Here is a 24,177-nt window from a genome sequence, read left to right as displayed (position 1 = left end):
GTAATTTTATTAAATGGAGTTTATTGTGTAAGTGTTTCTTTGAGTGGGTTGTGATAATTATTATTATTATTATTATTATTATCGTCGTTTTTTACTCACTCATGGTGGTATGCTTCACATGAGACGGGTCTTAACCAAGTCATCATGTGGTAATGTGTGGCGTTTAGTGTCATTGGTTGAGAAACTTTCTGACCATATTTGCCGTGTTTAGTAATATGGCCTTCTGTATGTTTGTGTGTATATGTGTGCTGAGCTGTAGTGCTTGTAAGTAATGTGTAAATGTTTTTGTTGTGAGTCCTGTGACTGAGAGTACGACCGGTACTATTGTTACTTGTTCTTGCTTCCAGAGTTCTTTGAGTTCTATTGCTAGTGGAGTATACTTTATGATCTTTTCTTGCTCTTTGTGTATGAGATTAGCGTCGTTTGGGATGGCTATGTCTATTAACTGTGTTGTGTGTGCGGTTTTATTAATTAGTGTAATGTCCGGTCTGTTATGTGCGATTGTCTTGTCCGTATGTAATGTCCTGTCCCAGTATAATTTGTATTCGTTGTTTTCTATGTAGTATGTTTAACGGTGTATACTTGTAGTATGGTGTGCGTGTTTGAATCAGTTGGTGTTTTAGTGCGAGTTCTTGGTGTATGATTTTTGCTGCTGTGTTGTCTCTATTCGTGTAGTCGGTGCCTGCAATTACTTTACACCCTCCTGTAATATGTTCAATTGTTTCTTGATATGCATGGCATTTTCTACATTTATCTGTGTCGATAAGTTCTTTTATGATGTACTTTCTGTAATTTCTTGTTGCTATTATTAATTATTATTATTATTATTATTATTATTATTATTATTATTATTATTATTATTATTATCCTTTCCAGACGTGAATTTAACATTGTTTGCGAACGATACTTCCATTGCCTTTCAGGACACGTGTCTTAATGATTGTGCTGCAAATATAAAGGTGTCTGAAATACAAAAGTGGATGTACCGTCATTAACTAATACTCAATTTCGACAAATGATTTTGTTTAAAACTTCTAAAGCACAGCAGTTTGACTACCATCGACCTAAAAATCGGAAAAATCAAATACCATTCATAACTTTTCTACGCAATAAATCGCACTCTTGTGGTCATCTTCCAAATAAATGTCCCTTACATAGGAAATTGTTAAGTAGGCACAATCTGTTGAATTGGTGATTTGGTAATCTTCAATTTTGGAGCATTGAACAATTTTGAACTCAAAGCATTTAAGTCCCATCCTTACTGGTCGCACTTTGATCACAAAAACTGCAAAAACACAAGTAATGGTTTGCTATTTGTTTATTACTTATAGTAAACATTGCAATAACATTAAAATAACGTGCAGTAGAGGTAATTCTAAGTGAGCTCTTCTAGTGGTGCATGTTCAATACTTATGGAATGTAATAACAGCGTCCAGAGTAGAATTCGGAAAGAAAAATGATGTAGCCTATAGTAAGGCCAACGAAGAGGATATAAAAACTCGTCTGCACGTCGGCAACAGTAAATGGACGAGGAAACCCCATATCTTCTGCTTCTACATACTTATTTTCGGCTAGAAGATCAGACAAATTTAATTTGTGCGTAGCCCTCCATGTATGTATAAGTCCAGCTTGAACGACTTGATTAATAATGATATTGAAATCATCTAAAAAGTAGGCATCTCGATGCACCAAGTAGGCAAGCGCGAAGGATGTGACGCACTCGTGAACTATGTGTAAACCTTCCGTTCCCTTTTGTTTTAGGTCGGTTAGGACGCCGTGTTTCAATCGGCGAGAAATAAAGGCAGAGTACTGAGACTCGTTGCCTAGCACGACGAACCGTTTGTTCAGTTTGTCCATGGAAGAATTTCCTGTGTTATTGAAAACATCGGCCAGACTGCGAGAGTGAGTCGAGATTAAGTAGTTTGATTGGGCCAATTGCTCTAATGTGTCTATTTCTGGGTACCGTTTTTCACTTGTCGACGTCGTTACTAAGGTGCTCTGAAACAGCGAGTTAATGGTTACACCGTAGAGGAAAATCGTTAGCAAAACTAATCTGTGATGGTACCTGTTTGAAAATACATTGCCGTTTGTTACATTAGTGAGTGCCTGAAAAACATCTAAGCAAACGGTGTTCCACGTGTGATCATAAGCGCGTTGGAATGTTTCAGTACGATCGACGCTGTACTTTCTGATGATATAAAGCCCGACAGTAATAGTAGCCACAATAAAAAAAATTAGGGCCCAAACTTCTTTGGTAAAAGCATAAAACATTGCGGTCCACTTCGGAACCAATTTCGCTTTAGGTACCATTACGCAAACACAGTCATCTGCGATGATATTGGTAAAAATTAAATCAGGTGCACCGTAGTCTTTTACAAAAACTTGGTTAAATGCAATATCTGCCCCTTTTGTGTATAGTTCCATAACTGCACCAGTTAAGGAGCCATTTTCACTTCTGTAACCAAACTGTTCTCCATCATATGGCTCGTGAGTCTCAATTCTAACATTCAATTGCTCACTTATAGTTTGTATTAGCATAGAATCTACACCTATAAAGAAATCGCCGACATTAACAGCTATGGGGCTATTATCGAATAGGGTGCCATTAATGACGACCCCCTGATAACTTTTGGAGATTAAAAATCTTTTGATCTCCTTCACTTGGTCAAAGTCAAATCTCTGCGTGAGATTAAAAAACGGATTAAAAGCGTATACTTTCCCATTTCGTTCCGCTTGCACTATAAGTATGTCCTTGAAACGCGAGCTCCAGGCGTACGAAAAAAACGCCGAGATGCTCGAAGCGTTTGTTTTCACTACCGCCAGAACTCTGGCACCGTTCCTTGCACGCTTCTTTGCCGATATAATTTCCGCCCAACTGTCACAAACAATTGCAATACCATGAGAAACATCTCTGGGAGGTTGAAGCAGATGGACGTCTCTAAATATAGAAACTGTGGTGGTTAACTCATTCGCGTTGATTGTATACATCTCTTCAGTAAACCCATCGTCGGTGGAAACAACTGCAATTGCAGAACGTGTTTTGAAAAATTCAAAAATAAACTCGATTTGAGGCCTATTGCTATATTCAGATTTGAACGCGCTTTCAAATCCCATCGTGAAAATCACACCGATTAACAAATAGAAACAGAAAATATTTAATGTACACATTCTTCAGCTCCAATAACTCAATTGGTCGTAAATATATAAGAAATTTCTAACTCTATTAGTAAGATTCGATCATTTTACCCTTCATTCGTGCGAAAACCACCATCCATCAACTTTATGGCATGTCATAGACGAATTTATTGCGCCAAAGTCATCAATCTTCTCCCAAATAATTCGTTGCGGTACAAATAGGCCAGAACGAATTTTATCGGTGTTTCAATAGAAACTTCATTCCAACTGTGTTAGCCTTTCATTTTATATTTTAGGAAACTGATAAATGCTTCAAAATTGCACTTTATACTTGCCGTATGGCAGTGGTGTTCATATAAATATTTTATGATATTTTAAGCGGTTTACATAAGTGTTGGGTTTTCAAAATATATATTTAATACTTTCCTGGAGCATAGATAAGCGCATTTCATTGAAAGCAGGACAATTTAATTTTGTCATTTCGGTCCTGGTCCTTTTGGTTTTGGCGTTTCGGTTTTGGCTTATTCGACCTTTGCCGATTCGGTTACCATCAGTTAGACAGTGAATGCTCAATTGGTACCTAGAACATGCACATTAAGAGTTGTTAAGCGAGACCATATAGTGTAAAGAATATAGAACTTACACTATGGCGAGACGGTTATGCTTATTCCCAATCCTCCGAACGCTCGCCAGCTCTATGGCTTGATGGCTTCAAGTCCATCGATTAAAAAGCGAACGGATATACAATGAAATTTTGCAGGCCGACTTTTGATCAAATTTCTAAGTCGGCGTGTGTGAATTGACCATGCAGGCTAAAAAATAAGAAAGGTCCTTTAACATCTCCGTTAGTTATGAACCAATTGCATGAAATTCAAACTGGGCATAGGTTTAACGATATAATACGCAATGCCAAAAGTTAAGCCTATTCGATTCACTATTTACAGTGCCTTTTAAGCGAATTTTTGAAAATTTATAACGCGAATAGCAGGTGAACGGGACATCGAAAGTGGCTACCGACAAACGGAATATGGTAGCCCCCGACAAGATCTTGCAGATGGTGGAGTCTAATAGAATACTGATCTGCTACACAAAAAAGCGAGTTTATTATAAATTGCTTTTAAAGGTATGATGTAGGTATGCATATTACACAATATAAAGGAAAAGGAGGAACTCGTAGTTCCTACCAAATGCTACTCAGAAGCATAAATTATATCGTTGAGTGAATCTGATTTCGTTATTCAATGATTCTAGTGATACTTTTAGTGTAAATCAGGCTTTTATATTTGTCTTCCTAGTTCAAAAATGAACTTGTAGGTAGTTAAAATAAAATGACAATTGTTGGTTATATCTTCGCGAATCGGTTGAGAATAAAAATATACTAAGGTAGTTTATTAGCATTTTTGTCTTTTAATAACCTCTAATTTAATTTCCCAAAATATTGCCTATTTTTCCTGGGACACCCTTTAGGACACTTCATTTTTGACAAGACCAAATAAATAAAAAAATAAACCTTCGAATTTGGGGAAAGTATATATTATATTAAAATTACGGAATCCAATTTAAATTACTCAGCAAATTGAAACTGCACCAAACACAGGTTCTTTAGTTGGTAAATTACATTCAAAATACACAAATTTAAAGATTGAGTGAATCCTTTTTGATCGATTAATCCAAATTTTACGTTAAAATTTATACCAACTTTACGTATTTTTCTTATATAATAGTAAAACCATTGGAAACCCGGAAAAAATTTTCTTATAGAATGTGGCCTGTAGAATCCATAATTTCAAACAGTTCCAAGATTGGGTTACTAGTTCAAAAGTTACAGCCCTTTGAATTTTTTTTCGAAATTGGTTTTCTAGTCTATAACTTTTGATTGAGAAGTCTGATCGAAAAAGTGCGAATTGTTTTGGATTCTACGCACCAAAATTAATAAGAAAAAGTGTTTTCCCGAGAAATTTTGGTGTAGTCGATTTTTGGTAAAAAAGGAAGGTTATACACTGCCTTTTTTTGAGGCCCGCAAAAAAAATTGTCTCAGATCGACCCGGAAAAAAAATTTCTTATAGAATGTGACCTGTAGAATCCATAATTTCAAACAGTTCTAAGATTGGGCTACTAGTTCAAAAGTTACAGCCCTTTGAATTTTCTTTCGAAATTGGTTTCTAGTCTATAACTTTTGATTGAGAAGTCTACTTAAAAATGCTACAGCATCAAATTCTGACTTTTTGAATCCCAAACATTTTGCTCACCGGAAATTTTCTGTAGGTACGACAAAAATTAAGTGAGTTATAGAGGTATTTAAACGTGTATTTATACGCGAGCACTTCTTTGTGTGGGCCCTATTTTAAGATAAAGTGTTTTAAAGGGATCTAATCTAAATCTCTGTAGTGATAGTCAGATAGTGCACCCGTGCACAACGCTTTAACGGTGCGACAATATCAAACAAACAAAATTGCTGTAAAATGGAACATTTCTCCGATAGGTATTCTCGCACGATTAGGGCGGGTGCACCATCCTGTTGAAACCAATATAATGGTGGTATAATTTGTATGGGTTAGCTTCTTCCTTTCCACCAATATCAAGTCGCTTTTGGGGCTGTGGCTTTCAAAATTCAAAAGCTTACATGGAGTAACGATGTTTGAATGCTGGCTGGCAATTGTAACTAAATAATGCTAATTAATTAGATGAAGACTAGAAATGCAAAGCAGCGCGTTTATGCATGGTATCCCAACGATAGCTTGTCACTATAGTCAAAATAAATGAATTGCAATGCAATGTTCCAAAAAGTCGACGAGGACTAATTTTTATGCAAAAATAGAATAGGGTTGCAACCCCGCAAAAATTTTGAAATGAAACGAAGGATCTAACAGCCCATAATTTGAAAGGGTTTTCATTACTTTTCCTGCTCCATTAATTTCCGTACCATAATACAATCATGATTCAAACCCACATCTTACATTTTTAAAGACCTCAAGAGTTAGTCATTCGGCGCTAATTCTTGGTTGTATAGTACAAATTTTCGTTGGGACTCCTTGTATTGAAAATGAAGCAACCTATTTTTAGACAAGGATCATTAGCAGCACTCACTGAATACTAATCTTATATTCAATGCTGCTTTGGAATGCAGTGGATTTACTAAGAACATGAAAAATAGACTGAAGGAAGGGCGAAGATGGTTGCGAACGACATAACGACATAAAAAGCCATGAACGAAACATTAACCCTGTTTTTTAACACGAACTTTCCACCCCAAAATCAGTTGTGCTCACGACCCGCCGGCAGTTGTTTAGTCGCCTCTTACGACACGCAGTGCCCTCTGCGATAGGGGTATTCTTTCCCGCCCCTACTCCGATAGAATTATTTGATTCGCAACAAATAGTAAAATACTTACCTTAATCAAAGAGAAAAATATACTTCTCAAGATCCCACAATAATTTGAAACTTCCTCTCGTTAAAAATCTAAAATCCTATAGGCGAATATTCCAAGGGTCAATTTACGTGGAAGGAATATAATCGTTAATCGGGCGAACCGGAATTCTGAGGGCGAATATGCCCTCTTCAATATATACCGTAAGTGAAAATTTCAAAGGAATTTTCTGGCAGTGAAAGTTACTGGGACAAAGGTGTGCCGGTTGGAGCTATTTATCCCGAAGGAAAATTTGAGGGGCTAACTTTTCTATAATGGTGGATAGTTCTTTATTTACCTACTTGTACTTGAAATGAGTACTACGTTTCGTATTCTGGTCAGCGGATGCCCCATTCCTTCGTGCCATTTTGCAGATTCTCTTTTTGGCTATAAAAATGAATTTAGGGCTTCCACTATAGAACTATATGATTTAAAAAAAAGCTTAAGGGGAAGTTTCGGAACAATGAACCAGTTGGGGTAAAAGCAGAGAAGTAATAAAACACGAAAATGACAAATGAAGATTACCTTTGGCTTCAGCAATACCTACTGTTCAAAGTACCTAACTTCTTACAGATGAAGAATGTGTATGTCTAGCAGGGGTTGGAACCAGAGTCGAAAAGAACTGGTATCGTAACCGGAACCGATTGACTTTATAGGTCTCTCGCTTGGAACCGAGTATTGAAACAGTTATGATAACCGGAACAGATACCGGTACGGTTAGTCCAAAGAACCGGTCTCTCTCTCTCTCTCTCTCTCTTTCTCTTTTGAGCATTGAATAAGAATAGTGTTATTATTCAATGCTATTACCGAAAACAAAGATAATCGAATCAAAACCATTATGAAGGCTGAAGAATGTGTAAAGAAAGCAATAGTTGTTCAAACGTAGAAAAAGACAGGTAAAAACAAGTTTCAATTAAATTTAGCAAATACGTTAATGAAAAAGAATGCGTTTTTATTGTTTATGTTGTAGCTCTTAAAAACCGAAAAAAAAAACTGGAACTGGAACCTAAAAGAATTTAAGTCACAGAACCGGAAAAAGTACCGGAACCCTTAAAAAATAATTCTACCTAAGTGGTGCGGAACTGGAACCTAACACTTCACCTCTAGTTTATTCCGAGGAAGGACAGTTTTCGGTTTTCCGGGACAATTATTCCAAATAAGACTTCATCGTTTTTAATTTTCAATAACTATCAATAAATACAACTCAAAAAACTAAGCGCGTTATAATCTCAATGCACTGTCAACGAAACAATAAAAAACGTAGTAACAAACTTAGAAACTAACACATTATCCTTTAACGGCTGTGTAAGAGATTCCTTTTCTCGTGGACCCTTTAGAGTTAGACCGTTGTCCGTTGCATCCTTCACATCCGCAAATGGACGGAACCGCTATCTGTTTTTTATAAATGTAACCATCCTCGCATTCTAGAGGTACGATTATAGAGTCATGCTGAAGGGCCTGGCAGCACGTGCACACCGATTCGTGTGAACCCAGATCTAAGAAGGACGGCTTGTGTAAAGTGTGCAGGGTGAAGTTTCTCTACTTACTAATATTGTACATCATTGAGGAAGAGCATGAACCGACGCATTCGGTTAGACCGTGCACTGGTTGCCTGTTAACACAATTGCCGTGGACGCCACGTTGCGCTGACACTATCCCCACGGTCCTGTCCAGTGACATTTCTTGTGGAATGCAGTTTACTAAAAATCAGTTGAAAGTGAAATCAGGTTGGGACAAAGAACGGTTTACCTAAGGCCATTCGAGTGTAATTACACAGCTGGCAGCAGCCTTGAGTGTAAATATCTTGGGCAGGACAATCTTCGATGTTTGGACACGTTTCCAGTTGTGATGCAACAGTAAATTGGTCGTATGATTTTTCGCACGTGAAAGTGGTGCACCCATCTGGCGACGTCCAATTCTCGCCAGGTGTCCTGATTGCGTCCTCAACTACGCAGGCGACTTGTACGCACTCCCCACAGCATTGCGTTTCGGACTCTTGGTACTCCCAGCCGAGTTTGCAGTTCTTGTTACACGTTTCTATATGCTCGACTTTGGACATTTCGCCATGATGGGATTCGACGCAGGTAAACGTCTTGCACTTATCACCATCGGGAGATGGCCAGGTTTCTCCAACCTTGTACTCGTGATGACCCACTTTGCAAGCGACTTTAGTACATTTCTTGCAGCACTCGCCAGGTACCGGACTTATTTCTACCGCGAAGTTGTCAGTAAGCTCCTTTGGTATTTCGGGGCAGTTGACCTTGTCAGATTGGACTTGGATCTAGAGATTTAGTTATAATTATTGCCGTGAGTTTAGACGTGATTTTACCAATCCTGAGAGATCTACGCAGCAGTAATTGATGCAGAAGTCAGGTGATGACCATTTTTCGTCAACGGTGTAAACGTTACCCTCGAAGACACATGCGACTTGCACGCACTCACCGCAACATTCGGTCTCAGATTCTCGATATTCACAGCCCTAATAACAGTTATGGCTATTAATGGTGCAATGTTTCTAATTTCGTTACCTTTGTACAGTTCTTGTTGCAAGTTTGGACCTGGTCTTGCTTCATTATTGATCCATCATCATTTTGAACGCATGAACAGGTCTTGCATTTGTCTCCGTCTGGCGATGGCCACGATTCTCCTACCTGGTACTCGGCGTCTTCAACTTTACATGCAACAGGAGTGTGCTTCTTGCAACAGTGCTCCGGAATAGGAGTCGTTTTGATTACGAAGTTCTTTTGGATATCTTTCGGTATTTCTGGGCAGTTCTCTCTGTCAGATTGAACAATACACTAAAAAGGGAACTTTAATTTTTATGCCAAATTTGGTGTGTAGCATTACAACTCCCTCGTCTTGTACGCATTTGTAATGGATGCAGTAGTCTGGTGATGACCAGACTTCATCAACCGGGTAGAGGCGGTCCTCAAAGACGCACGCTACCTGCACGCATTCTCCGCAGCAGTCCGTTTCGGATTCTCGATACTCCCAACCCTAAATCACATTAGCGCTTAGGCCTCAAGTCAGTAGTTAACGTTTCGTTACCTTTGAGCAATTTCGGTTGCAGGTTTGCACGTATTCCTGCTTGACAAGCCTCTCAGGTGAACTTTCCACGCATGTTACGGTCTTGCATTTGTCACCGTCCGGCGAGGGCCATGTTTCTCCAACCTACAAGAACAAGACTAGATTCCTTCTTTCATCTCGGATTAGTAACCTCATATTTCATATCTCCAACTTTACACGCGACCGGTCTGCGTTTTTCGCAACACTCGCCATCAACAGGAGTGCTTTCGATCACGCAGTTTTCGATTAAATCTTCGGGAAGCTCTGGGCAAATAATTTCTTTCGATTTCACTTGGATCTAAGTGGATTAGGAGTTAGTTGCTTGTAGTCAGAATTTAAACCCTTACCGTTCCATTCATATCAGCGCACATGTAATTGGTACAATAGTCGGGAGATGACCAGTGCTTTCCAATGTCGTAGAGATCGCCGTCGAAAATACAAGCGACCTGTACGCATTCTCCACAGCATTGGTACTCGGATTCTCTGTACTCGCAGCCCTGAATAGTCATATTGTTATATGTTAGACATTTATAATTATACAGTCGCGTATTGTTTATGATGTAGGTAGTTTAATATAACAAGATGTTTTACATTAATAATTTGTTGATGTTTCCCTTTATCATTGTGTATAATACAAAAACTTATTTTAAAGCAAAACTTCTGAAAATTCTGTTGGTTGGTTTAGACGTCTAAAATAGCAAATTTAGGTTCTCCCGTCGTTTCCATGGAAACAATATTGTATTTTGTTCTCAACTTAATTTTATATCGTGCTCCGCGTCCCATTTTAATAAAAAAGATCGATGTCGTTAGAATGCACAATCAATTGATATTAAAATGTTAATTTAACATCTGCTATACCTAAAATAAATGTTATTTTGCGATATTTAGTATGGGCAACATAGCGTTTTCTACAGTTAACTTGCACGTTAAGCGATATATCACAGGGCTGATTACTGTTTCAGAAGGTCTCGTCGAAGAAAATAATCCTGTACCTTGACTCAAATTATGCTGAACTTTTGAAACGATGCGAGTTAGTGAATCGCCTTACCCTTGGACAATCGATGTTGCAAGTTTGGACCTGTTCCAGCTTATGCAAGCCGCCGTTCGGTTTTTGAATGCACGTTACATTCTTGCACTTGTCCCCATCAGGCGACGGCCAAGTTTCGCCGATTCTATAAATGTTGTCATCGACCTTGCAGGCAGTGGGTGTGTGTTTTTTGCAGCACTCGCCAGGAATAGGGCTGGTCTCGAAAACGTAATTTTCTAACAGCTCTTCGGCAAGGGTTGGGCACTTAATCACATGGGATTGAATTTGAATCTAAAAAAAATACTATCGGTCACACAAGCCCAACAGATTTGTCTTACCGATCCTTCACTGTCATCACACATGTATTCCGTACAATAATCGGGAGAAGACCATTTCTCCCCAACTTCATATATGAAATCATTAACTACGCAAGCCACTTGGACACATTCGCCACAGCATTGCGTTTCTGATTCCCTGTACTCGCAACCCTAAAACAGTGGAATCAGTGCATGGCACTATGAGTGCTATGTAACGTGTACCTTTGAGCAATTCGTATTGCAAGTTTGAATGTAATCCTGCTTGTACAATTCGTTCTGTTGGTTTTTAGCACAGGTCACTGTTTTACATTTGTCCCCATCCGGCGACGGCCACGTTTCTCCAACCTAAAATTGCTACTGTGATCAGTTCAGATTTGGAATGTAAGCATACCGACCTCGTATTTGACGTCACCAACTTTGCACGCGACAATTTTGTGTTCCTCACAGCATTGACCATGAACCGGCTTACTCTTCACAACGAAATGTTCCTTCACCAAGTCTGGCACTCTTGGGCAATTTTCTATCGTCGACATGACTTGGGCGGTTCCATTAGAGTCCACGCAAGCACATTTCGTACAAAAGTCTGCGGAAGTCCAATGCGTGCCGATTTTGTACAACTTTCCATCGACAACGCAAGACGTTTGTTGGCAAGCGCCGCAGCATTGCTCCGATTCCAAGGTTGCCGGCATATACTCCCAACCAAAATCGCAACTTGTTTCGCACGTGGTAAATCTACTGATCTTTTCAACGCCATGCAATTCGTTCTCTGCGCATTCAACTAGGGCGCAGTAATCATTTTCAGGATGCCAAAATTCGCCCATTTCGATCATCTTTCCATGGAACCTGCACGATTTCCGCTTAATATCCGGACAACATTGTCCAGGAATTGGAATCGTTTCCAACTCGTAGTCTTGATAGTCAGCAACTTCATTTACGGGTGGACATTGCAGGATGGTACACAGTTCTTTCGCTTCTCCGTCAGAGCCGACAGTGCATTTGCATACACGACAGGGCCCATCGTTCCAATGGTCACCAATCTGCAAATTATTCTTTTAAAACAATTGAATTGATAACATCAAAACCCACCTCCTTTAACTCCTTCTTCATTTCTTCGAACCCTCTCATACGTTCGCCGCCCTCCGCGTGATTTTCAAATCGTTGGGTCACTATACATTTGTACTTGGGACGTTCGCATTCATAACCAGGACAACACACTTGTGGTACGGAGAATGTCTTAAGGTTGAAGAACTCTTCGCATTCGGGAGGTTTCGGGCATAGTTCTTCTTTGCAGGTTTCGGACCAAATGGGGCAACAACCACTGTCATCAATTTCTCTCACCATACCAGGCTCCATAGGTTCCAGTGTTGGTGGTATAGGGTCACACTCCTCTATTGTTTTACACTGGCACACGAAGCACGGGCATCCATCATCGTCTGTCATTAGTTGCATTTTTTGACCGTACGCGCATTCTAATATTTGAGGAGGAGGACAAGTTGGCGCTTCCGTGGGTTTGGGCACTGCAAAATATACCATTAGGAAAGAGTTACTTTCTAGGACAACTACTTACCACAAACGTATTTCTCGCAACACTCATTTGGATTACTAACATTTATAACCATATATCCTTTTTCACAAACTGTAACTACATTTGGACAATGCTGTGTTTCACACATGACGTTATGTCCATCACAAGTGCAGTTAGTGCAGAGATCTTTAACCCACGCATCGCCATATCGATGGCCTTCCTCGTCACAAGGGTCACATCTTTCTGGGATAATACATTCATCTTCGTATAGAACCTGCAGAGAATACTGCTGAAGCAATTCATCAGGTAACGAAAAAACTCACTTTTCCATCAGGACAGTAGCAGCCTTCCGAAAGTGGTTCAAGACAATCGCTCTCTTTCTCCTTAATGGACTCGCACGTATTTAAGCATTCAGTAGTGCAAGTCTTGTACACTTGACCAAGCGGACATTTGTCAGATGGACAAGCTCCGGAATGCCAATCGACACAAACCCCTAAAGCCGCACATTCGCGGGCGTACATAGAAATCGCATCGCACGCATCTTCAGAGTAGCCATTGCACACATCCTCTCGACACCACTCAATGAACATGGTCGGATCCAATACAGGATGACACTGAAGTCGAAAGTAAAAACTCGGACAACTCAAAAATGTCTCACCTGTCCGTATCTTTCGTGATCCTCCAACTCGCTGCAAGGGTCGAATTCCATTGGTTCAGTGCATCGTCTCAACGGTTGATTCGTACAAATTTGGTTGCCCTTTACCCCTTCTGATGGTTGGTCTGCTGCCCAACTTACGACCAAGTCGTCCAAATTGGGGGCCTCTTTGCCGTTTGGCATTCTATTGTCGTTGCTAGGATCGTAGTCGCAGTCTCCACAGAGTCCTTCAAGCTTGCCGCCATATTTGTACGAGGGAACCTTTACTGAAACTCCCATAGTGGGGTGGAAAACGCTGATCTGTAAATGAAGTGATAGGTATAATATTGCTCAATTGAAATTTATGATGTTTATGTAAAATGATATGCTATACAGAGTGCGATGGAAGAAGGTAGAAGCGCGAAATAAATTTGAACGAAATAAGCTTTAAAGACGAAGATGTGATGAAAGAAAAATTGGGGTGGACAAATAAAGATGTGAAGAAATGATGGCGTGACAAAATTGTGAATCGTGCGGAAATAAGGTAAATAAAGAGGAATAAAACAAGAGTGGGGAATGGTAGTTTGCATAAAATTCGACGGGCATCGAAATTGAAGCAATCAATGTGTTGTCAAGTAAGCCGGAAAGACATGAAGAAGGGTAAAGGTATGCAAAGTAGAAGTAAAAGAGAAGTGAAGGGTGCCTGAAGAAAACGAAAAAAGTACGAAAGAATCGGATGTGAAAAAGGAAACTACTAAAACGGAAGGCGCGGAATCATTGAATAAATAGGGAAAAACGTGAAAACAGGCGTTAATGAAAATTCCTAATACCTATTTGGAATCGAGATCGTTTTCCCAATTAAACTGGCTTACGCAGCATCAAAAATGCACGAAGTTCAAACTCAGTGTACGACTGGACGTTTCCTCAAATCAGTACATAAACAACGAACGCTATATCTTAAGCATCTGATGATGAAAATGGTACACAAATGGTGATTATTACTTTCAATTCATCTCTAACGGTCCTGGGCAGAGAGGCAGAAAATATGATCTCATGAAGAAGCTTTCAGCTTCCTTTCGCTTCTTGCAATTGAAAACCACTGAACAATTTTCAAGGATGGAGAGAAGTCTCCTTCGGATAATTAACTTATCAATTAGAGATTTCGACTGAAATGTATGTTAAAGAGCGTTGGATGGAAGGAACTTTCCAGAAAATTTCAATCAAGTTTAAGTACCTAGAAAGGTTACCTAATACAGATGAATACAATGTTGGAGACCTGTAGAGCAATAACAGACGACAATATTAGAGCAACGAGCGGTGAAGTCCAAAAGAGACAGAAAAGTGTCACTGAAACTGAAACGATAAGAAGATTGGCAAGTTTGTTCTTCCGTTGAATTGCTAAATTTGTCTTTCACGTTGTTTATGGTTGAAGGAGAGCTGAATACATGATAAATTTTACAATCTTCTCTTACCGAAACTTGTATTTTGTGTAACGTGAGCTTCATGTGCTTCTGCGGCGATATTTTGACTGTTGCCCAATCCTTGATAGTGTTATATTTTCCTACTGCATTGTTGTTGACCAATAGTTTCAATTTGTTGTGCGATACATCTCGTCTGATCACAATCCTATCGCCTTGGTATAAAATAATGATTTTGCCTACGCACATTTTTGCGGTTTTGGTCTTTTGGTTGTCACATGGACTGTTCTGGATTATCACCTGGAGATTAAGGTGTAGTAGTAACTCACCTCGTCCATTCTAGATGACTTACTTCAAAATCATGGTGTTTTCCTTTAGCGTTGCTTACGTCCCTCGTCATGAGGTATGAACATTTTCCGTTAACGGTGAAATTAGAGGCATCATAAGTTTTGTATTGCAAATGGGGTAGCACGTTACAGTCACAGTCGCCGCAGTCGGTTGGCAAAATGCACTTTTCACCCTTGCGCACGTAGCCAGGAGGGCAATAACAACCGGGGAAGCATACGTTTTCCAATATGGGACAATTATCCGCAGCGCCGCAGGTAGGCTCGCAACGTCGTCTGTAGCAATCATGGTGCACTAACGGTGCTTCACAAACAGCCGCTGCAAGAACGCACACAATGAGTCATCATGTACACTATGTAAGGTTATAAATTAAGTAACTTACGGCAGTCGTATTTGGCGCGCCAGTCTAACAGATCATCAGCGGTCTTGTGAGACAAACAGCTAACAGCAAAGTTCTGCAAAGCTTGACATTTACACTTAGCCTCAGCCTCCTCGCTATCCAACTCAGCTCCTAAGCAAGTGCATGCTGTTTCCAAGCAAGACGAGATGAAAGTATCTACGCTCATTACACTTGCGCAAGGTGCGAAGATCTCCTCTCTGAAATGGCATATTTACAAATTTTTACCTTCCAAATCCAAAGCTAAATACTTGACACAGTTGCAGATCTCCCACGCCTTATTCTGTACATCCGCACTGCAAGACTTTGCTTCGCATATTGGCGAAGACTCCTCCTCTGCCCAACTGTCGCCAAATTCTTCCGTCGTTTTTGCTATTTTCCCTTCCGGTGTACGTTTGTCATCCTTATAGTCGTCATTGAAATATCCACACAGACCATCGACTTTTTTGAGCAACGTTCTCGATACCCCTATCTTTACGTTAGTTTGGGGATCCCAAATGACCCAAAATCCGAATTTATTCGATAGGAAAACAAGTGTGTCACCAAGCCGCATCATGTTGAAAAATCCGTACTGTTCGCCAATTTTTTGCGCCTGCTCAATTGTGTATTTGTATCCGTCGAATTTGATCGAGAGATCTGGGTATAAGGTGAAGGTGTGTTCCTCATGGTTAATGATAAGGTTGCGTGCGCATTCTTTTTCGCAAGTCTTCACAACTGAAAGTTAAAATTTGAGGTTGACGTTAGATATTCGAGTACTATAGTTAGTTCATGGTAAGGTGTGATCTAAAATACGATTTCACTCAAATTGAGATTGTAAGAAAAGAGACTACCTATACGATTTTTTGTATGAGCAAGTTTTAGAGAGACCAAGTTGAATACTTACGCGATATGTCCCAGTCGAAGTTTTGTACATCTCGGGCTAAAATGTGATTGCAAATTTCATACTTGTACTCGGTCTTATCAAATGTCACAAAAGTGCGCCCCGTTACTTCGCAGATTGATTCCTGTCGCGGTTTCATTTTGCAGAAGTATCTGTAACACTTTCGATTAAATTTGAAAACTGAGTAAAAGAGAATTACTTTGGACATCCATAGGATTTGACCCCCTTTTTAGTTTCAAATTCAGGATTGTATCCTCGTGGGCAAACAGCTGGGGGGCATTTTACTTGTGATCGCTCGCCCATGTCCCTGCTTACGGGAATAACCATGCTTGAAACGCATGCGAATATGGGACATTTGGGTTCTTGGGCAATATCCTCAACTTCAAATCCTGGTTGGCTTGTTTTTGAAGGTACTAAAAGACTTGTGTAATAATCGACAGAAAGCGTAATTATTACCTCTCTGAGGCATCTTCATTCTGGCACTTTTGGTTCGTCCTTTTACGCCACCTTTAGTGCCTCCTTTTGTTCCGCCTTTTGTGCCGCTGGGTCTGCTGCCGTACTTGGAAGGAGAGGAAAACATGGTGTCAACATAATCGGCTTGCATTCGTTCTGTCGCGGGTTCTTGAATTACTATATCGTACCCATCCGGACAAGATGGAGTTTCACATGTTGACGCTGGCTTAACTTTTGAAGACCTGTCAGCACTCTCTAGTGGTTTACGCGACTTGGATTTTACGTGTTCCTCAACGCAGTCGACTTCATCATCTGGGCAGTCTGCAATTCCGTCACACCATCTCGCACTGTCGATACAGACACCGCTAGTGGGACAAAGCTTGGTTCCTGTTGGGCATGGTCGACAAGTGCATTGACACGTACTGGTGATTACACTTCTTTGGCCAACTTCACATTTGTCGCAAGTTAAGGGTTTGCAGTGTTCGACACCTCCTAGTTTACACATACACTGTGAGCAGTCTTCCTTTTCAAACACCGCCGAAACTGGGTACCTAAGCCGGGCATTCAACAAAGGTTCACAAGGAACTATACTTACGTTATGTGTCCAACTACACAAGGACAGGCTCGCCGATCCACGCAGTATTCACCATCCCACCATAGGTCCTTCTTACAATGACATGCGTTAAATTCCAAATCTTGCTGAGGTACATCGGGGCAAGTATTGCAGATAACAGGACCGGGTTCAGTTGTTGTGTATGGTACGATGGCTAAATTTCCAACTTAATTTACGAATTATGGCCAAGTTCAACTTACGATAAGGAACGAAGCATCCAATTATTTCCAATCTGAGTTCAATATTTTCGTACCACTTTGACGGCATTATCTTCAAATATTGTGCCTGGATTGGTACATCGAAGTAGTTGACGTTCGGCGAGTCACTATCAAAATTAGCAAAGAATTCATCGTTATTCTCTCCATCTGTAATGGAGTTCCAATGTTTTCCGTCATTAGAATATTTCAATTTAAAAGCGGTTACCCAACCGCTTTCTCCTCCTTTCGTTTTGATTCCAGTTATTTTTTGAGGTTCCAAGAAGTCGATCTGAAATGAAAATCATTACTATTGGATCACTTCAAGGAGCGATGGACATGCCTGAACCCATTCAGAAGGCGAATTTGTAAATGGACGCCATCCATGGCCGCTATGTAAGGCCAAGTTTCGCTTGGTACATTCCGAATTATACTCAGAGCTCACAGTGATTTGCTGGTCATTCATCATATCATTACTGATACCCATTGGATCTTCGCACATAGGAGAGGGCGTGGATTTGACTTCCATCATAGCGTCAGCCTCTGGATGCTCATCGCAACCGATCAGTTCAACTTTTAGCGAAACTCTTCCATGCCAAGTGTTTGGCATGATTTTAATTATTTTGGCTTCCACGGGTATGTCAAACATTTGCTTAACCGGTGAAACACTATCAACGCAACCTCTGAATATTTGTGGATCCTGGTCGGCGTTTAAAACGTAGTGGAACATGTCGCCGTCCTGCGAGTACATCACTTTGTAACTGGTGACGTAATCGTCGTATACTGGATTTCCCTGCGTTATAATACCATATACTGGTTCTAAGCGGCCTAAATTGACTTGAAGGTACTCATAGGGCGTTGACTGTTTAGGTGACCAACTTCGTCCTTTGATATTGAGTATTAACATAGCAGAAATGAAGACGGATATTACTTACCTAGTTCCGATTTTTTGGGATTGCTAACTATTCGAGCAAATTTAGCCGAGAACGGTTTATTCAGTGAAGAACTTGCCGAAAAAGCGTCATCGCCAAGAGGGTCATGGTGGTTATTGATAAGTTTCGTGAATCTGGAATAGTAATCCATTAGTGATAGCACAATATTGTTATGCTATTACTTACTGAGCATGGCACTGTGGAGGTGGCGTTGCGGTTGTAATCATTGCCATCACATCTGCAGGTAGAAATGCACCATTAAACGGGCGTGGAGTAGGCCGGCATTGCGATTTGTCACAAACGTAATAGTTATCCACGCATTGACAAATCTCACATTCTGATTCGTGTATTATTTCACCAGGCTAGAACGTAAAAGTTCATTTTAGACTTTCCAACCAAGTATATGATGCCTAATGTTAATAATATTAAATTTCCGTGTGGAATATTCTTTGTATCTACCATTTAACAGCAATATTAAACATCAGAACAACTCAAAAATAGATTTGGGTATTAGGAATACCACCCAGTCAAAAAAATTCAATGGCCCCTTCCCTACATTTATCGTTACCACCATTCGTATACTCTCTGGGGCGTATTCCATACTCCCAAGACCCTTGTAGCTAAAGTTAGAGCTACTAACGTAAACTCATCTGAGCTACGTAGGTTGGCTAATTTAATATTGGGCAAAAGCTGTCTTACCTTAACTGGCCTGCCATCGTATGTAACGCACATACAATCATGCATCTCAACGCAAGTATGGTTATTTGCCCAAAATAGTCCCGGCGGACAACTCTTCTGTTTAGTCGCAGATATACAACCCTCTTCACATAGAATTCCGTTCTGGCATCGCCCGCCCAATTTCAACACGTGCGAGTAGTAAATGCATAGATTATCGCATTGCACAGCGCACTCCATATACTCTTCGCCCTTTGGACACAACGAAACTGCAACATGTTATTTGAGCGAACCAACCTTCCTTGTGACTTGGCACTTACCTTCTGGTTCTGGGGATGGTATCTCTGGCAACGTAGGGAGAGGGCCTAATCAAGTAAATTAGTTTTTCTGCCGGTAATCTGAGACATTACATACCACATTCTGGACGTAGACGAACTACAACTCTGGGATCGTCACATTCACGTGTGGAAGGATTAAACATTTTCCCAGAATCGCAGGATTGTTCAATTAATTCGGGTCCATTTACATCCATTTCACAGGTGTAGTACTTGTCACAATCCATAACATGGCCTTGTATGGCCGATGCAGGATCCGAAGGATCGCACATTCCTAAAACAATCCCCTTAGAATGCTCCCAAGGTGCACCGTAGTAAATCAGTACCACAATCACATTTGACTTTAATCTCGAAATCGGGACAAGGTTCGCCACCTTTTTCTGCCATGCAAATCAATCCGTGTTCCAAGCTACATTCGACATTGAAACCGGTCTCCTTGGGTGATTTATGGCCGACAACTGTACGACATTCGATATCTGTGATATTATTGATTTCGCAATGGCTTCCCGAAAGTGAATACTGCAAAAAACTGAATGGAAAACTGCGACACCGAGGCTGTACCTACCATGATTAATGGTCCAGGTAACGGCTCAACGTCATTCATTTTTATCGATGTCTTCTTTCGAGTTTTCACTTTAACACCCTTTGGTCCATGCACCTTATCTTGGTTAATCCACTGAGTCCACCCAGATTCGCATTTCATACCTTCAGTTTGAGGTACCTTTGCACAGATAGGATTCAGTTGGAGAATTTCAATATCGACTACTTACAGGAGTTGTTGTACAAGGTTGCCCTTGGCATTGCCTTTTGCCTCTCGAGCAATAACAAGAGGAGCAATAATCACCGTCCATAAAATCACCTTCGTAGTAGGTTTCCCCGTCTTCCTCCAAACACACAGGTTTACAAACGGTCCTTGGAACGCACTCTGAGTAGGAAGAGTTTGTGTAAATGTGGTCAGGTGGGCATGGTTTTATTTGGCAGCCTTCAATACACGTCTCGTGCGCGCACGTTTGGCTAGTCTGGCCGTACACCAACGAATTGTCACAGGTTTCTATTGGACAAGGACTCATACACGGACTGTAGTGGGAGCAAGTACTATCACATTGCATCGCTAAATGAAAGAATGTGAACACAGTGGAGAAGTAATCGTGAGAATCTTACGGCACAATCTGTTCGATCTCCATTTAATCGGCACTCCTTTATTGTTGCACTCGTACGCGTAGGCAGCCAAGGCAGTGCACAAACACTCGCAATCTCCACCTTGATCACATGCGCAGGTGTCAAAGACGCATCGTTCCAAATACCCATCAATTGGTACCTCTGAATGGCACGGAGCGAATAAATCTGATTTTAAAATACCACACTGCTTCAGCGCCCAGACATGCCGATCCGGTCTCTTATCACAAGTGCTCTGCAATTCCATTTTCAGTAAGATCACATCAAATGATTAATGCTCACCTCTATTTCCATCGCACCAGGACAGTATGGCTGCAGTCTCCAGGAATCGCCAAATATTTTAGGTGACACCTCTGTGATTCCCCCCGAAGGTGTTTGGAAATCATCCATTTCATTACCGTTGTAGTTTCCACACAATCCGTTGACCTACCCAATCATTTTTTAGACACGTACTAAAAAAAGGCGCTCACCTTATTAATCCATTGCGTGCCTAGGCGGACGTAAACTCGTGTTCCTCTATCCCAAACAACTAGCAGTCCAAGCTCGGGCTCCTCAACGATAACGTACTGACCACTTTCGCGTAATAGTAGTCGTTTTAAATCGCTAGTATTGGGAAGATCAGCGTCGCGAGTTAACGTAATGCACTCCTTGTGCTTTCCGATTCCTGCTGAGATCGAGATCGATTTCGAACAACTGACGCCGAGTGTACCGCATGGGACATTCTGGAATAGGCGTGTGAAACATAGCTCGGTGTTAAACTATGGCGTACCTGAATTGAGATGTCAAAGGATTCATCATCCCCCAGTAAGCCCTTGGCCAGAACATAGTCGCATTGTCCTTGGTAATCGTACACCTTACCATCAAAGGTTTTGTAATGGGAGTCGCCCCAAGCGCTGCATTCTTTTGGACACTGATGGTCTGTGCACTTCCATTGACCATGTACGCAGGTGCTAGTGATGGTTTAATAAGTAGGTGCGTCTCTACTAACGCAACTGCCTTACCAGTTGTTACAGTCGTTCTTGACCACGGAATTTTCGTGGTAACTACGTCCGCCGTGATGGCACGGGCAGTCGTTTGGTCTTACACAAGTTTTACTGACGGTGTCCAAAACAAAACCTTCCTTGCATTTGCAACCAGGACGGCACTCGGCGGTTGTGACGTCCTCAGGGGAGTGCATGCTCTACAATTAAAAATTAAAGCACCGCTCCAATGGCTCCCGTTGTACCTTGCACGTAAGCGGCGCGGCAGGCTCACAAGTAGTGAACTCTTCATTCTTCGAAGCCATGCATAACGCTTTGAGATCACTTGCCGCCGGATATTTCTTAACCTCCTCATCTGATGCAGGTCTACAGTTCCACTGGGCATTAACACACGTGCTGTAAATTCCAAAATAAATTAGAGACAGCCAAGAATATGTATCCGAATTTAAAGCCGCAGTGCTGGATTATAGACGAGAATAAATGTTGATATGGTAAAAGCAGAGGCCCAATTAATGGGTCTTGTGGTACAAGTAAAATCGAGTGATTTCTTCTGTGTTTTTCACGCCCAAAAAATATATCAAGTTTATTTGCTGAAGTACTAAACCAATACAATGATATTCCAAATGATAAGGTTGAAGAAAGGGCATAGAAACTGAACGAACAAAATTTAATAACAAATTAATTTGAATAAAGGTTCTACTCACCATAGCTCAGGTGCTTTATTAGATGGCCTCACTTCCTTATAACCGGCCGGGAACGTTAAGCCATCGTGCTGACACTCACATTGCCCAATAGGAACACATTCGCCTGCATTATCCAAAGCCTGACCTTCGGGACAATTGCAACCTTCAACACACTGCCTTCTGCAATCCGGATGAGTCGCAATATGGTAACACGTTCTGGTACAGGTGTTTCCACAAATTTGATACTTTTGGGCGCCGGGACAATGAACCGAGCACTCTTTCACGTCGTTTCTCCAGTTAATTTTGATACCGTTCTCGGCACATTCGGCCGCGTAAGCTGAGATCATTGGACACAAACATTTGGATATCTAAAATTGATGTTTAATTCAGGTCCCCGTTGAATCAAAGTATACCTCTCCTTCGCACGAGCATAAATCGTACAAGCAATCCTGGTAAAATGCTTCGGCGTCAACGTACAAGTGACAATCTGCGAAGAAAATGGATCAGTCCTACAACTACAGGTAGGCGTTCTAAGATTACCTACCTGAGAATAATTCAGATTTTATAATACTGCAGTGCTGTTCAGCTACGTGTTTGTTTTGTATGTTCACAGTGCACGGATGAGACTTTATTCTGTCTGGAACGTCGTTACATTTTTCCATGGTTTTCCATTTGTTTGCGAACGGAGTTGGAGACTGCTCGACATCGCCATCGGGTGTTTTGAAATCGTCTTGTTGATTGTTGTTAAAGGTACCACAGAGACCCTGATCAACCAGTTCAGCAAACGCTAGTGTGAGATATCGCGACTTACCTCAGTTTGTCCCATGAAGGATGCGGGTACGTCTACATAGGCTCTGGTCAAGCCGTCCCACCATATGGTAGCGCCGTTTGGTAATTCAACTGTGAGAAATAATGATGATCAACGCGCATAAAGTAGGTAGATCTCTTACCGATTAGGAATATTGAAGACACCACTCGTATGGTAATTCCCCCGAGCTTGAATGGAACTTTACTTACATCGTGACCATCAATTAGTATTTCATAATTTTGCTTCAGTTGAATTGTGTGACCGTCCATCATGATCTTCACAGTTTTAGTACACGAAGGTAACTCATCGGCGAGGATTGTGGGGGCGTGCATCATTTCAGAAATAGTTCCAGTACAAGCCACATTTTCACCGACGACAGTGAAGTTGTTGTGTTTTACTAAGTAATAGGTGCATTGTCCCATGAAATCGTAGCGTTTTCCATCAAACGTTATGTAATGGGGATCTCCGAGCGCCGAGCAGCGAGCACCGCAAGAAATCTGTGTGCAATCCCATTTTCCATCAATGCAGTTGCAGGTATTGCAACCTTTAGGTACACTTGTTCCAGCCGCCAACTGTTTGCCTCGGTATGTACAGGGGCAATTCTTCTTCAAAATACACTCGTTTTCGTGAAGTACCATTCCTTCAGGACAATAGCAACCCTCCTCACACTCCACTCTTTCTTCGGGCATTTCGGATATACCTCCACAAGTAGGTTGGCCACCGTTAGGTTGGCATGGTTTGTAGACTCTTCCGCCAGTACATGTCATGGCTGAACACAGGCATTTTAAAAGACTCAAAAATAAGCTCTAATACTTACGGCAAGTATTTTCATCTCTCCATTCACCCAAATCCTTAATACCCTTGGCGCGACATTCACGGACATACATGTTGATGGAGTTACACGCGCAATCGCCTAAATTTGGGCTGTCACAGGAACAATAGTCCCAGCGGCAGGCTTCCAACAACAACTGACTCTCGATTACCTAGCAAAAGTTACTGACGGAACAGTTAAGTTGACATGTCATGCTTACCTGTTGGCATGGTGCAAAGCGCTTGTCCCTCAATAACTTCCGACAGAACTTAATCGCATTCTGTGGAATCTCCAATTCAGTACTTGCACTCTTACATGGATGGTCGGACATGGGTGGATCGTCACATGTAGCTGAAAAAATTTCGTT

General features: G+C 41.1%; 2 protein-coding genes across 4 annotated transcripts in view; both read right to left on the bottom strand.

Annotated features, from left to right (window-relative positions):
* Nucleotides 1-1,410: 1,410 nt before the first annotated feature.
* LOC116175671 lies at nucleotides 1,411-2,988 on the bottom strand. Its single transcript, XM_031493905.1, has one exon. It carries the CDS (start codon nucleotides 2,986-2,988, stop codon nucleotides 1,411-1,413), a length of 1,578 nt encoding a protein of 525 aa, XP_031349765.1.
* Nucleotides 2,989-7,698: 4,710 nt separating this feature from the next.
* The window catches only part of LOC116177255 (hemocytin), a 29,121-nt gene continuing 12,642 nt past the window's right edge, over nucleotides 7,699-24,177 (bottom strand). For 2 of the 3 annotated variants that reach the window (XM_031496172.1, XM_031496174.1), the window contains 48 exons: nucleotides 24,031-24,161; nucleotides 23,817-23,982; nucleotides 23,142-23,768; nucleotides 23,003-23,091; nucleotides 22,736-22,955; nucleotides 22,605-22,678; nucleotides 22,213-22,559; nucleotides 21,754-21,904; nucleotides 21,530-21,708; nucleotides 21,298-21,478; nucleotides 20,999-21,250; nucleotides 20,811-20,954; nucleotides 20,514-20,763; nucleotides 20,123-20,463; nucleotides 19,918-20,073; nucleotides 19,679-19,871; nucleotides 19,432-19,626; nucleotides 19,338-19,382; nucleotides 19,042-19,286; nucleotides 18,529-18,704; nucleotides 18,346-18,476; nucleotides 17,754-18,295; nucleotides 17,417-17,702; nucleotides 17,199-17,370; nucleotides 16,607-17,154; nucleotides 16,350-16,563; nucleotides 16,154-16,302; nucleotides 15,522-15,984; nucleotides 15,256-15,470; nucleotides 14,881-15,191; nucleotides 14,583-14,828; nucleotides 13,135-13,431; nucleotides 12,800-13,090; nucleotides 12,519-12,750; nucleotides 12,038-12,468; nucleotides 11,347-11,988; nucleotides 11,174-11,296; nucleotides 10,973-11,122; nucleotides 10,656-10,925; nucleotides 9,955-10,104; nucleotides 9,759-9,905; nucleotides 9,590-9,712; nucleotides 9,389-9,538; nucleotides 9,070-9,339; nucleotides 8,871-9,020; nucleotides 8,291-8,822; nucleotides 8,089-8,241; nucleotides 7,699-8,037 (listed from right to left, as the gene is read on the bottom strand). In XM_031496172.1, coding sequence (XP_031352032.1) covers nucleotides 7,829-8,037; nucleotides 8,089-8,241; nucleotides 8,291-8,822; nucleotides 8,871-9,020; nucleotides 9,070-9,339; nucleotides 9,389-9,538; nucleotides 9,590-9,712; nucleotides 9,759-9,905; nucleotides 9,955-10,104; nucleotides 10,656-10,925; nucleotides 10,973-11,122; nucleotides 11,174-11,296; nucleotides 11,347-11,988; nucleotides 12,038-12,468; nucleotides 12,519-12,750; nucleotides 12,800-13,090; nucleotides 13,135-13,431; nucleotides 14,583-14,828; nucleotides 14,881-15,191; nucleotides 15,256-15,470; nucleotides 15,522-15,984; nucleotides 16,154-16,302; nucleotides 16,350-16,563; nucleotides 16,607-17,154; nucleotides 17,199-17,370; nucleotides 17,417-17,702; nucleotides 17,754-18,295; nucleotides 18,346-18,476; nucleotides 18,529-18,704; nucleotides 19,042-19,286; nucleotides 19,338-19,382; nucleotides 19,432-19,626; nucleotides 19,679-19,871; nucleotides 19,918-20,073; nucleotides 20,123-20,463; nucleotides 20,514-20,763; nucleotides 20,811-20,954; nucleotides 20,999-21,250; nucleotides 21,298-21,478; nucleotides 21,530-21,708; nucleotides 21,754-21,904; nucleotides 22,213-22,559; nucleotides 22,605-22,678; nucleotides 22,736-22,955; nucleotides 23,003-23,091; nucleotides 23,142-23,768; nucleotides 23,817-23,982; nucleotides 24,031-24,161 — 11,759 coding nt within the window. In that variant the 3' untranslated portion in view covers nucleotides 7,699-7,828. The remainder of the gene's footprint in view (nucleotides 8,038-8,088; nucleotides 8,242-8,290; nucleotides 8,823-8,870; nucleotides 9,021-9,069; nucleotides 9,340-9,388; nucleotides 9,539-9,589; nucleotides 9,713-9,758; nucleotides 9,906-9,954; nucleotides 10,105-10,655; nucleotides 10,926-10,972; nucleotides 11,123-11,173; nucleotides 11,297-11,346; nucleotides 11,989-12,037; nucleotides 12,469-12,518; nucleotides 12,751-12,799; nucleotides 13,091-13,134; nucleotides 13,432-14,582; nucleotides 14,829-14,880; nucleotides 15,192-15,255; nucleotides 15,471-15,521; nucleotides 15,985-16,153; nucleotides 16,303-16,349; nucleotides 16,564-16,606; nucleotides 17,155-17,198; nucleotides 17,371-17,416; nucleotides 17,703-17,753; nucleotides 18,296-18,345; nucleotides 18,477-18,528; nucleotides 18,705-19,041; nucleotides 19,287-19,337; nucleotides 19,383-19,431; nucleotides 19,627-19,678; nucleotides 19,872-19,917; nucleotides 20,074-20,122; nucleotides 20,464-20,513; nucleotides 20,764-20,810; nucleotides 20,955-20,998; nucleotides 21,251-21,297; nucleotides 21,479-21,529; nucleotides 21,709-21,753; nucleotides 21,905-22,212; nucleotides 22,560-22,604; nucleotides 22,679-22,735; nucleotides 22,956-23,002; nucleotides 23,092-23,141; nucleotides 23,769-23,816; nucleotides 23,983-24,030; nucleotides 24,162-24,177) is intronic. The other variant, XM_031496173.1, reaches the window with a different exon arrangement.

The sequence above is a fragment of the Photinus pyralis genome, unplaced genomic scaffold (genome assembly GCF_008802855.1).
Source record: "Photinus pyralis isolate 1611_PpyrPB1 unplaced genomic scaffold, Ppyr1.3 Ppyr1.4_LG7, whole genome shotgun sequence".
NCBI lineage: Eukaryota > Metazoa > Arthropoda > Insecta > Coleoptera > Lampyridae > Photinus > Photinus pyralis.
Note: the sequence above shows the minus strand (reverse complement) of the source record. Positions and strands in the feature narration are given on the sequence as shown.

Bases quoted from the DNA above. Each gene is read 5' to 3' on its own strand.
- LOC116175671 (XM_031493905.1), bottom strand. From the start codon at position 2,988: ATGTATACAATCAACGCGAATGAGTTAACCACCACAGTTTCTATATTT.